Source organism: Salvelinus sp. IW2-2015, linkage group LG15, assembly GCF_002910315.2.
Source record: "Salvelinus sp. IW2-2015 linkage group LG15, ASM291031v2, whole genome shotgun sequence".
NCBI classification, from domain to species: Eukaryota; Metazoa; Chordata; class Actinopteri; order Salmoniformes; family Salmonidae; genus Salvelinus; species Salvelinus sp. IW2-2015.
Window position 1 is genome coordinate 54600066 of NC_036855.1, and position 12741 is coordinate 54612806.

The following is a 12741-nucleotide window of genomic DNA, read 5'->3' on the forward strand; positions in this document are numbered from 1 at the left end:
GGGCAGACAAAAAAAAAGCCTTATTGAGGATGGGAGGCCTATGCTTGGTTTTTAATCAAATAACTTGAAATGTAGAAAACATTTGTTTTTCATGTTTCTAAATACGAAGTATACAGGCACCAAAAGCACGTTAGGCTACTTTTTGTTCCATGCGCGTATGGGCAGTGTGCGTCATGGCTGGTGAAAGCTCTGCGTGTAACAAATCCGGTATCAGGATAAATAAAAAGCAAGGTCTGCTAACTTTCTTTAATTATGTTTAATTAACGCAAACAATAAATGGCAAATGCAATTTTCGTATATACGGCTTCGCTGTATCTCCACGCAGGGTAGAACAGGGAACTGGCAGGAAATACGTAAACAGCTGTTCTTATACCGTGATGACGTAGTTCCAACGCGTCTGTTGGCCTATCACAGAGGCTGAGCGCGATTTAAACTTTGCTCCGCCTTTGCTGGCACTCGGACTTGTCCAAGTCCCTTAGTGCTCTCCTCTGTCCGCATCTGGTTGTTGGGTAGATTAGATCCGTCTTGTGTCTCCCCCGATGCTACACTCAAACAGTTCCTAATATGGTATTGTCCAGTAATCTACCCTCCCTMGTTYGCTTAGAGATATGCACCCCKCCCTCTCCAGATTGACCACAGCTTTTATGGCCTTTCACTCAATGTTGGTCAGTCTTTACACACATACATCTGTATTGTTTGTGTGTGTGTGTAACAAAACAATATTCATCTTCATACAATATGGTAGCAGGCTATAGTGCATAAACATAAATCCTAACACTGGATAGGCTGRGTTTCCACTGTCAAAATTCAAACCATAACCAARTGCATTACTGCTAAAACCAGCTTTTGATTGGTCTCAAATATCCCTATCGGCACTGCCTGAAATTAGCACTTTGAATCATGTTTTTAAGGACACACCTCAAATATTTCCACTACACCCATTTGAGCGTAAGCAAGKGGATTTTCAAGACAGATAAATTGACGAACCTGGCGTTAGGGCTGGAAATAGCCATTGCGAAATTTCAAACTAACGTGCATTTGACACTAGCATTTGACACTAGCACTAGCGCTAGCGCTAGCCTTAACACTAGCCGAAAATAGAGCCCATGGGCTCTAATCTGAGTCTGAGTCAGGTCACGCCATTTTCACAAGTTACCGCACCATTGGCAGACATGTCACACCCCATTGGTCAGTTGTGATGATGACAGGGGGTGCATGGATACAGCGTGGCAACAGATCTCATGGCTTTCTTCATTAAAGGCAGGACACCCTTTGCTCAGTGTGGAAACAGAGGAAGTGTATTGCATTACATTGTAATTTTATGAAGGATAGAATGTAGTCTATTGTGATCTGTGCTTTGCTGTGACCTGGGGCTGTGGTCTAAATGCTATACTTATGTTCAAGACAAATTACTTTTCAAGGGCAATACAGCTTCTATTATGTTTTATGTTGTGAGCCTATTTGAATAAAGGAAAATCAAATGTTTGTTCTACTGAAGACAGGCAACAAAGATACTTCAGTGAGTTATCAGATATTGCCCATGTTTTTGGGGAGCAAAGTTGATCAATATGGTGTCATGTTTCATGTTTGGAAATCCAGGGGGTTGTATTATTTTTGTATCCCACCCCGTAGGCTAGTATAAGACAGCTGTAGAGAAAAGACAGCATACTTGTGAAATTTTGATGAGAAAAGTTTCCCAGAAGTGAGGGTTATTTCACAGGCTGTCTAGGTTGAAATGAGGATGCTACAGGAAAAGCACTAGGGGAGCAACTGGTCCCTCATCTGAAACCAGTCCTGCAGTGTGAAGTCATGGTGACAGACATCCCTAAAGAGAACAACCTATCAGTGTTTCTCACCACCTGGGCTCCCTGGATGAAAGTGAATCTCACTCATTACTCATGCATTTTGCATTCATGTTACCCCTGTAGCTTTTATATGTTTGGTGCATGTTTTGTTCTCCAAGGTAAACGGATGCAATTTTAGCTTTTGCAATAATGTGACAGCACACTTTTTGTGGTGTAGCCTATATTATAGTAATATTTTACACYGTGCTTTTCCCATTCCCTTTTCTGCTCAGTCAGATTGGTCGAAATTCGGAAAGCTTTAGATTGCTCCAGGTGAGGTTGTGAGTGATTTGTTCTACTAGCAATGAATGAAAGAGTACTGCAACAATAYCATGCATCAAGCCCCCTGTTGCTCTCTCAGAAACGTTCTCTGTGAGATAACAATATGTTGAAATGTTCTTGCTTAATTTTGTGGTCGGTACATAGCAGTTGAATGTGCTTGCTTAATTTTAGCAGGGAGCATAGCAGCAGTTGCTATRGCCAATGCACAGGCCAGTGGATGAATACCTTTTTTTTTGCTTCAGAGGTAATGAAATGATGATTCTAGTTCCATTTTCTACAAAAAAAAAGTGTAATTGTAAAGCCAGTGGCATTACATGCTCTTAGGATGCAGTGTGGACTTATTCCCTATCATTTCTGAGCAAAAGACATTAGGGACATCACTGTCCCTCACAGTTTGTCTTCTTTTTCTCCTGTGTGGGCCTCGGGTTTCTTATTTCATTCTCACACTTGATTATAGTGGAGGCATAGGGCTAGTATCTGACACTGGCTCGGGGAGATTAAGAAATGTTAAAACAAGCTTTATGTTTTGTTGTGGATGTTTCTTTTACCTCTTTTTCTTTTTTCTCTTTCTTTTTCTTCTTTCTTTCTTTCTTTCTTTCACTGTCTGGGAGCAGAGGAATGGACCATTCTAAGAAACAGCATTAGCTGTTGATTTAGTGGGACATTAGGTTGATGGATGATAATATCATCATATGAGACTGAGCAACTCCAACCTCAGTTTATTTGCATCTAGAGRGCTCTTGTGTCTTTGGAGTTAGAGAATAATAACATATTTTACTGTGGTTTTGATTCAGAGGAGTCTTACTAAGGTGCCATTTTTCTTCTGATGTGCCTCCAAACACATTATATTGCCTTTTCCAAATCTAAAGCAGAGATTGAATGTGAGAAAAGTGAGTCAAGGTAGGTTACATTTATGGACCCAGCAGCCGAGTTAGTTGGGCTTGGAGCAGAAAGTGTTGAGTCGAAGAGTCAGAGGATCAAATCAAATTGTATTTGTCAGATAGACATGGTTAGCAGATGTTAATGCGAGTGTAGCAAAAGGCTTGTGCTTCTAGTTCCGACAGTGCAGTAATATCTAACAAGTAATCGAACAATTCCCCAACAACTACCTAATACATACAAATCTAAAGGGATGAATGAGAATATGTACATACATATGGATGAGCGATGGCCGAGGTGCAATACTGTATTTTATACCATCTATATATGTGATTATGAGTCATGTAAGATATGTAAACATTATTAAAGTGGCATTATTTAGAGTACATTGTATAAAGTGACTAGTTATCCATTTATTAAAGTGGCAGCAGCCTCTCTGAGTTACTGATTGCTGTTTAGCAGTCTGATGGCCTTGAGATAGAAGCTGTTTTTCAGTCTCTCGGTCCCAGCTTTGATGCACCTGTACTGACCTTGCCTTCTGGATGGTAGCGGTGTGAACAGGCAGTGGCTCAGGTGGTTGATGTCCTTGATGATCTTTTTGGCCTTCCTGTGACATCGGGTGCTGTAGGTGTCATGGAGGGCAGGTAGTTTGCCCCCGGTGATGCGTTGTGCAGACCGCACCACCCTCTGGAGAGCCTTGCGGTTGAGGGCGGTGCAGTTGCCGTACCAGGCTGTGATACAGCCCAACAGGATGCTCTCTATTTGTTCATCTGTAAAAGTTTGTCAGGGTTTTGGGTGACAAACCAAATTTCTTCAGGCTCCTGAGATTGAAGAGGCACTGTTGCGCCTTCTTCACCACACTGTCTGTGTGAGTGGACCATTTCATTTTGTGATATGTCAGCCGAGGAACTTTCCACCTTCTCCGTTGCTGTCCCGTCGATGTGGAGGGGGGTGCTGCCTCTGCTGTTTCCTGAAGTCCACYATCATCTCCTTTGTTTTGTTGACATTGAGTGAGAGGTTGTTTTCCTGACASCACACTCCGAGTGCCCTCACCTCCTCCCTGTAGGCTGTCTCGTCGTTGTTGGTAATCAAGCCCACTACTGTTGTGTTGTCTGTGAATTTGATGATTGAGTTGGAGGCGTGCATGGCCACYCAGTCATGGGTGAACAGGGAGTACAGGAGGGGGCAGAGCACACACCCTTCTGGGGCCCCAGTGTTGAGGGTCAGCGAAGTGGAGATGTTGTTTCCTACCTTCACCACCTGGGGMCAGCCCGTCAGAAAGTCCAGGACCCAATTGCACAGGGCGGGGTTGAGACCCAGGGCCTCCCGCTTGATGATGAACTTGGAGGGTACTATGGTGTTGAATGCTGAGCTGTAGTCAATGAACAGCATTRTTCCATAGMTATTCATTTTGTCCAGATGGGATAGGGCGGTGTGCAGTGTGATGGCGATTGCGTTGTCTGTGGACCTGTTGGGGCAGTATGTGGGTCTAGGGTAGCCGGTAAGGTGGAGGTGATGCGATCCTTGACTAGTCTCTCAAAGCACTTCATGATGACAGAAGTGAGTGCTACGGGGCGGTAGTAATTTAGTTTGTTTGTCTTTGCCTTCTTGGGTACAGGAACAATGGTAGACATCTTGAAGTATGTGGGGACAGCAGACTGGGATAGTGAGCGATTGAATATGTCCGTAAACACACCAGCCAGCTGGTCTGCGCATGCTTTGAGGACGCGGCTAGGGATGCCGTCTGGGCCAGCAGCCTTGTGTGGGTTAACACGTTTAAATGTTTTACATCAGCCACGGAGAAGGAGATGGGAGGACGCTGTCCTTGTTAGCGTGCTGCGACGGTGGCACTGTATTATCTTCAAAGCGGGCAAAGAAGGTATTTTGTTTGTCTGGAAGCGTGACGTCGGTTTCGTGACATGGCTGGATTTCTTTTTGTAGTCTGTGATTGACTGTAGACCCTGCCACATACGTCTCGTGTCTGAGTCATTGAATTGCGACTCCAACTTGTCCCTGTACTGGCATTTCGCTTGTTTGATTGCCTTGCGGAGGGAATAGCTACACTGTTTATATTCAGACATATTCCTAAACCTCTTTCCATGGTTAAATGTGGTGGACTGCGCTTTCAGTTTTGTGCGAATGCCGCCATCCATCCACGGTTTCTGGTTAGGGTAGGTTTTAATAGTCACAGTGGGTACAACATCTCCAATGCACTTCTTTATAAATGCATTCACCGAGTCAACGTATAGGCCGATGTTGTTCTCTGAGGCTGACCGCAACATATTCCAGTCCGTGTGATCAAAACAATCTTGAAGCGTTGCTTCCGATTGGTCGGACCAGCGTTGAATGGTTCTCGTCACTGATACATCCTGTTTGAGTTTCTGCCTATAAGACGGAAAGAGCAAGATGGCGTCGTGGTCGGATTTGCCGAGGTCAAAATATGTGGTATTTATTAAACAGTGATGAGCAGACTGGATCCAGAGGTTATTTACAATAGCCTACAGATGATGATAAATTATGAAYATTTGTTGAAAGAAAGGACAAAATAATACATTGGCCAATACTATAATATCTAGACAAAATCACAGGGCCAAACGACCGTAGTCTTACACATCTGACCTGGGCCGTGTTCAGCAAAAGAACAGAAATGGCGCTGTTTTTAACAGCCGGTTGAAGAACTTGTGSCTAAAATCTGTGAATCTACTGGTACGCGCTCACTAGAAGCTAGTTCACAGTGTTGGTGAACAGTGGTGAGGAGAAGTAGGTTGGTGTTTCCAATTCTGGCATTTGTTATTTATATTACCAAGCACATATTTGAATGGACTAGCAATATCATAGTATTACAAGGAAGTATCGTTGGAAACAAAATAATAAATTGTCCAGAGCATGTGGGGAGAAATGGCGGGAAATGAACACAGCAACTTTTCAATCAGCTTTCTTTTTACATTCACAATGCCAGGGGAAGCCCCAATACGATGCTACTTTTTAACTCTGGTTAACATATGAAATTGGCCAGAAGAGGCACTGTCCGTTTAATGTGTTTTTTCCCAAGCAGCCTCTGGGGTCAAAGTAATTTTCACTGCCGAGTTACTGAAGGGTTTATTAATATTCTGCTTAATTCCCTCCATRGCCTCTTTATCCCGGCTATGCTGACTTTGTCTCTTTGAATTGACCCGGACTCTCTTTAACAAACGATCTGGCAGAATGGATGTCCCCTTCATTTGCTCTGGCATAATGTGGTGATGAAAAATGAAGTACCCTGTTCAGACAGATTATTCATCGGGAGGGGTAGAGGGTGGTTTGGTGACAGATACATTCCTGTGATTCCAGGCCTTCTGTTTTAGTGTGACTTTATTTAAGCTCAATAATATTGAGGATTTCCATGAAGATTAACACGTGTGTCACTCTGGAATGTATATGACCTGAAGACCAAAGTTATTGCTACCTTCACATGTGCAGTAACACACCTTATTGGGATGTCTGGTTTTACAACAATAACTACACAACATACAGCTGTTTAACATACCTTTATTTTCCATTCCATTTCACAATTTGCAACAACAAACAATGTTAATGGCCCAATGTAGCCATTTTTATATCAAATCATTTCTGGGTAACAATTAAGTACCTTACTGTAATAGTTTTCCACTACAATGGACAAAAAACTATTTATCAATCAAGAATTTAGCTATGACTGTCTGGGAGTGGTCTGAGTGGGCAGGAGAAAACTTAAAACTGTCAGAGAGGTTTGTAACTCTCTTTGTTATTGGTCTATTAACCAATTTACCGCATGGTGATGTCACCAGCAAGCCTAAACTCTCACCCATGCAAACAGGCTGATTAGAAGCTCCTGTGTAMATTGTATTTCTAACCAGCAACTATCAGGAAAGAACACTGGTCAATGTTTGTTTCATCAGCTGTTGTACAATATTATACAAAACAAAAATATAGATGAAAGCGTGAGGGTTCACCTGTCTCTCTCTTGTTTCTCTCTCTAGTGAAGACCACCATTCTGAACTACCAAAGCCCTACCACTGGCCTCTTCCCTACCAAGACATGCTCCAGCTGCAAGGAAGCCAAGGTGCGGGACTCCCTGTACTGTGCAGCCAGTTCCTGGGCCCTGGGTCTAGCTTACAGGTGACACACACACACGCCCACACACATACACTGTATCCACAGCCACCTTAGATCACTGTACATTTTAAAGTTGATCTTAATAATTAATCTAGTACAACCTTAGTTAATGGACTCCGTCAGGGACCAATATTCTTAATCAAAGCAGACAGCTTTTGTAATGCCAAGGGGGTGCTGCGCATTGGCCTGTACTGCTGCTGCTGTGGAGCCCACTTAATAGAGCATCCAGACTACACTGAGTGCACAAAACATTAGGAACACCTGCTCTTTCCATGACATAGACTGACCTAGTGAAAGCTATGATCTCTTATTGATGTCACTTGCTGAATCCGCTTCAATCAGTGTAGATCAGGTATTCCCAAACTGGGAAGTGAAGTGGTAACGAGCAAGCAGTTGCTCCCGATGCCACTTGGGTACACTGCAGCATCCACCGAGAGGCTCTTGCTGCCAAGGGAATGCCTGACCACTTGAAATATGTTTTGGACACTARAGTGAAAATGGTTAACTTTGTTAAAGCAATGCCCCTGAACTCTCGTGTAGTTTCTGCACTATGCAATGATATGGGCAGCGACCATGTAATGTTTTTACAAGCTGGTTATCAAGGGGAAAAGTATTGACCCGTTTTTTAAAATTGAGAGACGAGCTTAAAGTTTTCTTTACTGACCATAATTTTCACTTGTCTGACCGCTTGCATGATGACGAGTTTCTCACATGACTGGCCTATCTGTGTGATGTTTTTTCTCGCCTGAATGATCTGAATCTAGGATTACAGGGACTCTCCACAACTATATTCAATGTGCGGGACAAAATTGAGGCTATGATTAAGAAGTCGGAGCTCTTCTCTGTCTGCATTAACAAGGATAACACACAGGTATTTTGTGTACGGACAATGTACACAAAATACACAAAAAAGCTTACGGACAATGTCAAATGTGATATAGCGAAGCACCTGAGTGAGTTGGGTATGCAATTATGCAGGTACTTTCCCGAAACGGATGACACAAACTGCTGGATTCATTATCCCTTTCATGCCCTGCCTCCAGTCCACTTACCGATATACCGAAATTGCAACAACCGGTTCTGTGAAAATGTAATTTAATCAGAAGCCACTGCCAGATTTCTGGATTGGGCTGCGCTCAGAGTATCCTGCCMTGGCAAATCGCGCTATTAAGACACTGATGCCCTTTGCCACCACGTACCTATGTGAGAGTGGATTCTCGGCCCTCACTAGCATGAAAAATAAATACAAGCACAGACTGCGTGTGGAAAATGATTTAAGACTGAGACTCTCTCCAATACAACCCAACATTGCAGAGTTACAATATGTGGATCCTTTCAAGCACACCCTTCTCATTAACCTGTGGTGAGTTATTCACAATTTTGGATGAACAAATAGAGTTTTATATGTAAGATGGTTAAATAAAGAGCAAAATGATTGATTATTATTATATTATTATTTGTGCCCTGGTCCGATAAGAGCTCTTTGTTACTTCCCACGAGCCGGGTTATGACAAAAACTCACACTCATTTTTATGTTTAATAAATGTATCGTATAGTGTGTGTGTGTGGCAGGCTTACAATGATGGCAAAAAACAACATTTGAGAGTGCGCTGGGGGGGTACGCAGCTGGAGGTTGAATGTTTGAAGGGGTACGGGACTATAAAKGTTTGGGAACCACTGGTGTAGATGTGGTTGAGGAGACTGAAGGAGACATGTTAAAGAATTCTTAAGCCATGAGACAAAAGAGACATGAATTGTGTATGTGTGCCATTCAGAGGGTGAATAGGCAAGACAAAAGATTTAAGTGCCTTTGACTGGGGTATGGCAGTATGTGCCAGGTGCACCGGTTTATGTCAAGAACTACAATGCTGCTGGGTTTTTCACGCTCAACAGTTTCCCGTGTGTATCAAGAATGGTTCACCCCCCAAAGGACATCACGCCAACTTAACACAGCTGTGTTAAGCATTGGAGTCAACATGGGCCAGCGTCCCTGTGGAACGCTTTCGACKCCTTGTAGGGTCCATGCCCGGACAAATTGAGGCTGTTCTGAGGGCAAAGTGGGGCTTAAACATCAACAGCACCATATTTCCTTCAAATGTTTCTCTCGTCTCTAGGCACAATCCTCTCACCTTCAGACATTCTGCATCTCTGATTATAAAACGGGTCACTGTTTTCTTTGTAGTAATATGTCCTTTTCTTCATACACAGAGGGCTCAAGTTCAAGTGGAGATCTGAGATACTCAAAATAGTCAGGGACTTTCTCCACTAGACCTTGTAACAAAGTGCTRTTTCAAAACCCACTGGTGTGCATTTTTTCTCCCAGGGGACAAGAGAGTAAAAATAGAGTGTTCAAGTAGACCAGAGGGGCCTACTCATCCGTCATGGTTTCTTCCCATTAGCATTGTCACAGGAATTTAATTAAGATGATTCCAATCTGACAGCACAGGCCCAAACCATTACTTACCCTCCATGTGACTAGAGAGGGGACTGGAGTGTGTGCACTAGATTGGAGTGGATGGATGGGCAGATGCCCATGTCTGTGTGCCCAGTAAGTCTACTGCACTGGTGGAAATGTATGAAAAAGTGAATTTATGTAATTCATYAAAACACACTAGGCCTACACACAAATGGTAATGACATCAATGACAAAAAGTGAATGTGTTTGGTTGAATAAATAACTTACTGAATATTTGCATGACATGGGAGTTATTGGAGAATACTTTATTCCATTTAAATGTGAATACATTCTTCAGAAGTTATGTGAGCCCTTTTGACAATATGATGACAGAGTACAGTATACTGTGCATTTMGAAAGTATTCAGACCCCTTCACCTTTTCCACAAAATGTTTGTTACGTTACAGCCTTATTCTAAAATTGATTAAACTGTGTTTTTCCRCTRATCAATCTACAGTACACACAATACCCCATAATGCAAATGAATCAAAAAATAAGAACTGTAAGTATTCAGACCCTTTGTTGAAGCACCTTTGGCAGTGATTAAAGCCTCGAGTCTTCTTGGGTATAACGCTACAAGCTTGGCACATCTGTATTTGAGGAGTTTCTCCCATTCTGCTCTGCCGATCCTCTCAAGCTCTGTCAGGTTGAATGGGGAGCGTCGCTGCAGAGCTATTTTCAGGTCTCTCCAGAGATGTTCGATCGGGTTCAATCCGGGCTCTGGCTGGGTCTCTCAAGGACATTCAGAGACTTGTCCTTGAAGCCATTCCTGCYTTGTCTTGTGCTTAGGGTTGTTGTCTTGTTGGAAGGTGAACCTTCGCCCCAGTCTGAGGTCCTGAGCACTCTGGAGCAGGTTGTCATCAAGGATATCTCTGTACTTTGCTCCGTTCATCTTACCCTTGGTCCTGACTAAGTCTCCCAGTCCCTGCAGCTGAAAAACATCCCACAGCATGATGCTGCCACCACCATGCTTCACCGTAGGGATGGTGCCAGGTTTCCTCCAGACATGACGCTTGGCATTCAGGCCAAAGAGTTCAATCAGACCAGATAATCTTTTTTCTCATGGCCTGTGAGTCCTTTGGGTGCCTTTTGGCAAACTCCAAGTGGGCTGTCATGTGCCTTTTACTGAGGAGTGGGCTTCTGTCTGGCCACTCTACCATAAAGGCCTGATTGGTGGAGTACTGCAGACATGGTTGTCTTTCTGGAAGGTTCTCCCATCTTCACAGAYGAACTCTGGAGCTCTGTCAGAGTGACCATCGGGTTCTTGGTCACATCCCTGACCAAGGCCCTTCTCCCCGATTGGTCAGTTTGGCTGGGCGGCCAGCTCTATGAAGAGTCTTGGTGGTTCCAAACATCTAATATTTAAGAATGATGGAGGCCACTGTCTTCTCGGGGCCTTTCAATGCTGCAGAAATGTTTTCGTACCCTTCCCCAGATCTGTACCTCGACACAATCCTGTCTTGGAGCTCTACGTACAATTCCTTTGACCTCATGGCTTGGTTTTTGCTCTGACATGCACTGTCAACTGTGGGACCTTTTATATAGACGGGTGTGTGCCTGTCTAATCAATTGAATTTACCACAGGTGGACTTCGATCAAGCTGTAGAAACATCTCAAGGATGATCAATGGAAACAGGATGCACCTGTGCTCAATTTRGAGTCTTATAGCAAAGGGTCTGAATACTTATGTAAATACTGTATTTCTGTTTTTTGTATTTTGCAAATTTGCMTTCGCTTTGTCATTATGTGGTATTGTGTGTAGATTGATGAGGAAAATGTTTTATTTAATCCATTTTAGATTAAGGCTGTAACGTAACAAAATGTGAATAAAGGGGTCTGAATCCTTCCCGAATGTTATGTAGATGCCATTGTTTATGTCAATAGTATACTGGAAGCATTTGGGTGATTTTCAAGTATGATTTTGATGAGAGATCAATTGGAATGTAGCATGTCCTTGCTTGTGTTATGCTTTTGGAAGTCAAAGGAATAACAACTGTTGTTAATGTCCTAATAGGATTTAAAACCTGTCTATAACTGTGTACAAATACAATAAGTTGTCTCATTTAATATGTACRATTATTGTAGGCACAGACAGGATAACCAGACCCTGCTAATTTTGTGCAGMGAATTAGGATAGTTTAGGTTGATTTAACGTGCTCTTCTGCTCATTGGGCCGTTTTTCTCTATCTCATTGTGGCACATGGCGACGATCAACCCTGACGCGCAGACGCATCGATGATGACATGGGACGCACCCATGAGCTGGAGCACTCAGCCATCAAGTGCATGAGGGGTATCCTCTACTGTTACATGCGCCAGTCTGACAAGGTGAGTCCACAAATGAAACGTCAGACCATAGGACCACAGGATACACTGTAGTTCATTCTTAAAGATCTAAACAAATGCCATTAACCAGTAATGAATATAGATATTTAGCAAACACAGAAACTGTCACTAATGGGGGGGGAAAGTTAAAGATCTCTGTCCTTTTACTGATCTTCTCTGTTCTCACGCTTCAGCGGTTTACTATCTCACGCTTGGATTGGTTTTATCTTTATGTGGATGGAATAACATAGATGTTTCCAAATGGTMTTTGCCTCAGCAGAACACTTTTGTGTAAAGTTTTCGAGCAGACCCTTCAGTCAAAATAGCAGCATTTATATTGTTTATAGACCTCTATGAACGTATAATTACAGCTCTAGTACAATCAAACACTATTCTTAAACACTATTCACTATTCTTTTTCTAATGTTCTGGTCTGTTGCCTTTTGAAATTGTTTTGTTTCATTTACTCATGACCTTGACGACCTAATTTATGGGAAAGCTTTTCTGTGTCTTAATTATAATGCACCGRTTCTTCAGTTAATTACACAGTGCAGCGCTCATTAACATCTGTCTCTTGCATTCACAGAGAACATGCCATTTTTGAACCCACAATATAGAGGGACCAGGAAGCAAATGTTATCATATTAAAAAAAAAACTACAGAGCCATAAAAGGCATTGAAGAGAGGGCATRAAAGTTTACCACAATGTACCAAGGAAACTAAACGCAGTCTTAACGGATTAGCCACACAACGCATGCTTCTCAAATGTGTTCTGACAGATTTGACTCCGGAACCATTTATTTAATGCTAAGATCACACTGAC

The 12741-nt window shown here is 42.7% G+C and overlaps 1 protein-coding gene across 4 annotated transcripts in view; it reads left to right on the top strand.

The window, feature by feature from the left end:
• Nucleotides 1–12741, top strand: part of LOC111974181 (phosphorylase b kinase regulatory subunit beta-like) — a 75684-nt gene that overhangs the window by 5695 nt on the left and 57248 nt on the right. For all 4 annotated transcript variants that reach the window (XM_070447279.1, XM_024001817.2, XM_070447280.1 and 1 more), the window contains 2 exon segments: nucleotides 7004–7142; nucleotides 11822–11921. In XM_070447279.1, the coding sequence (XP_070303380.1) occupies nucleotides 7004–7142; nucleotides 11822–11921 (239 nt within the window).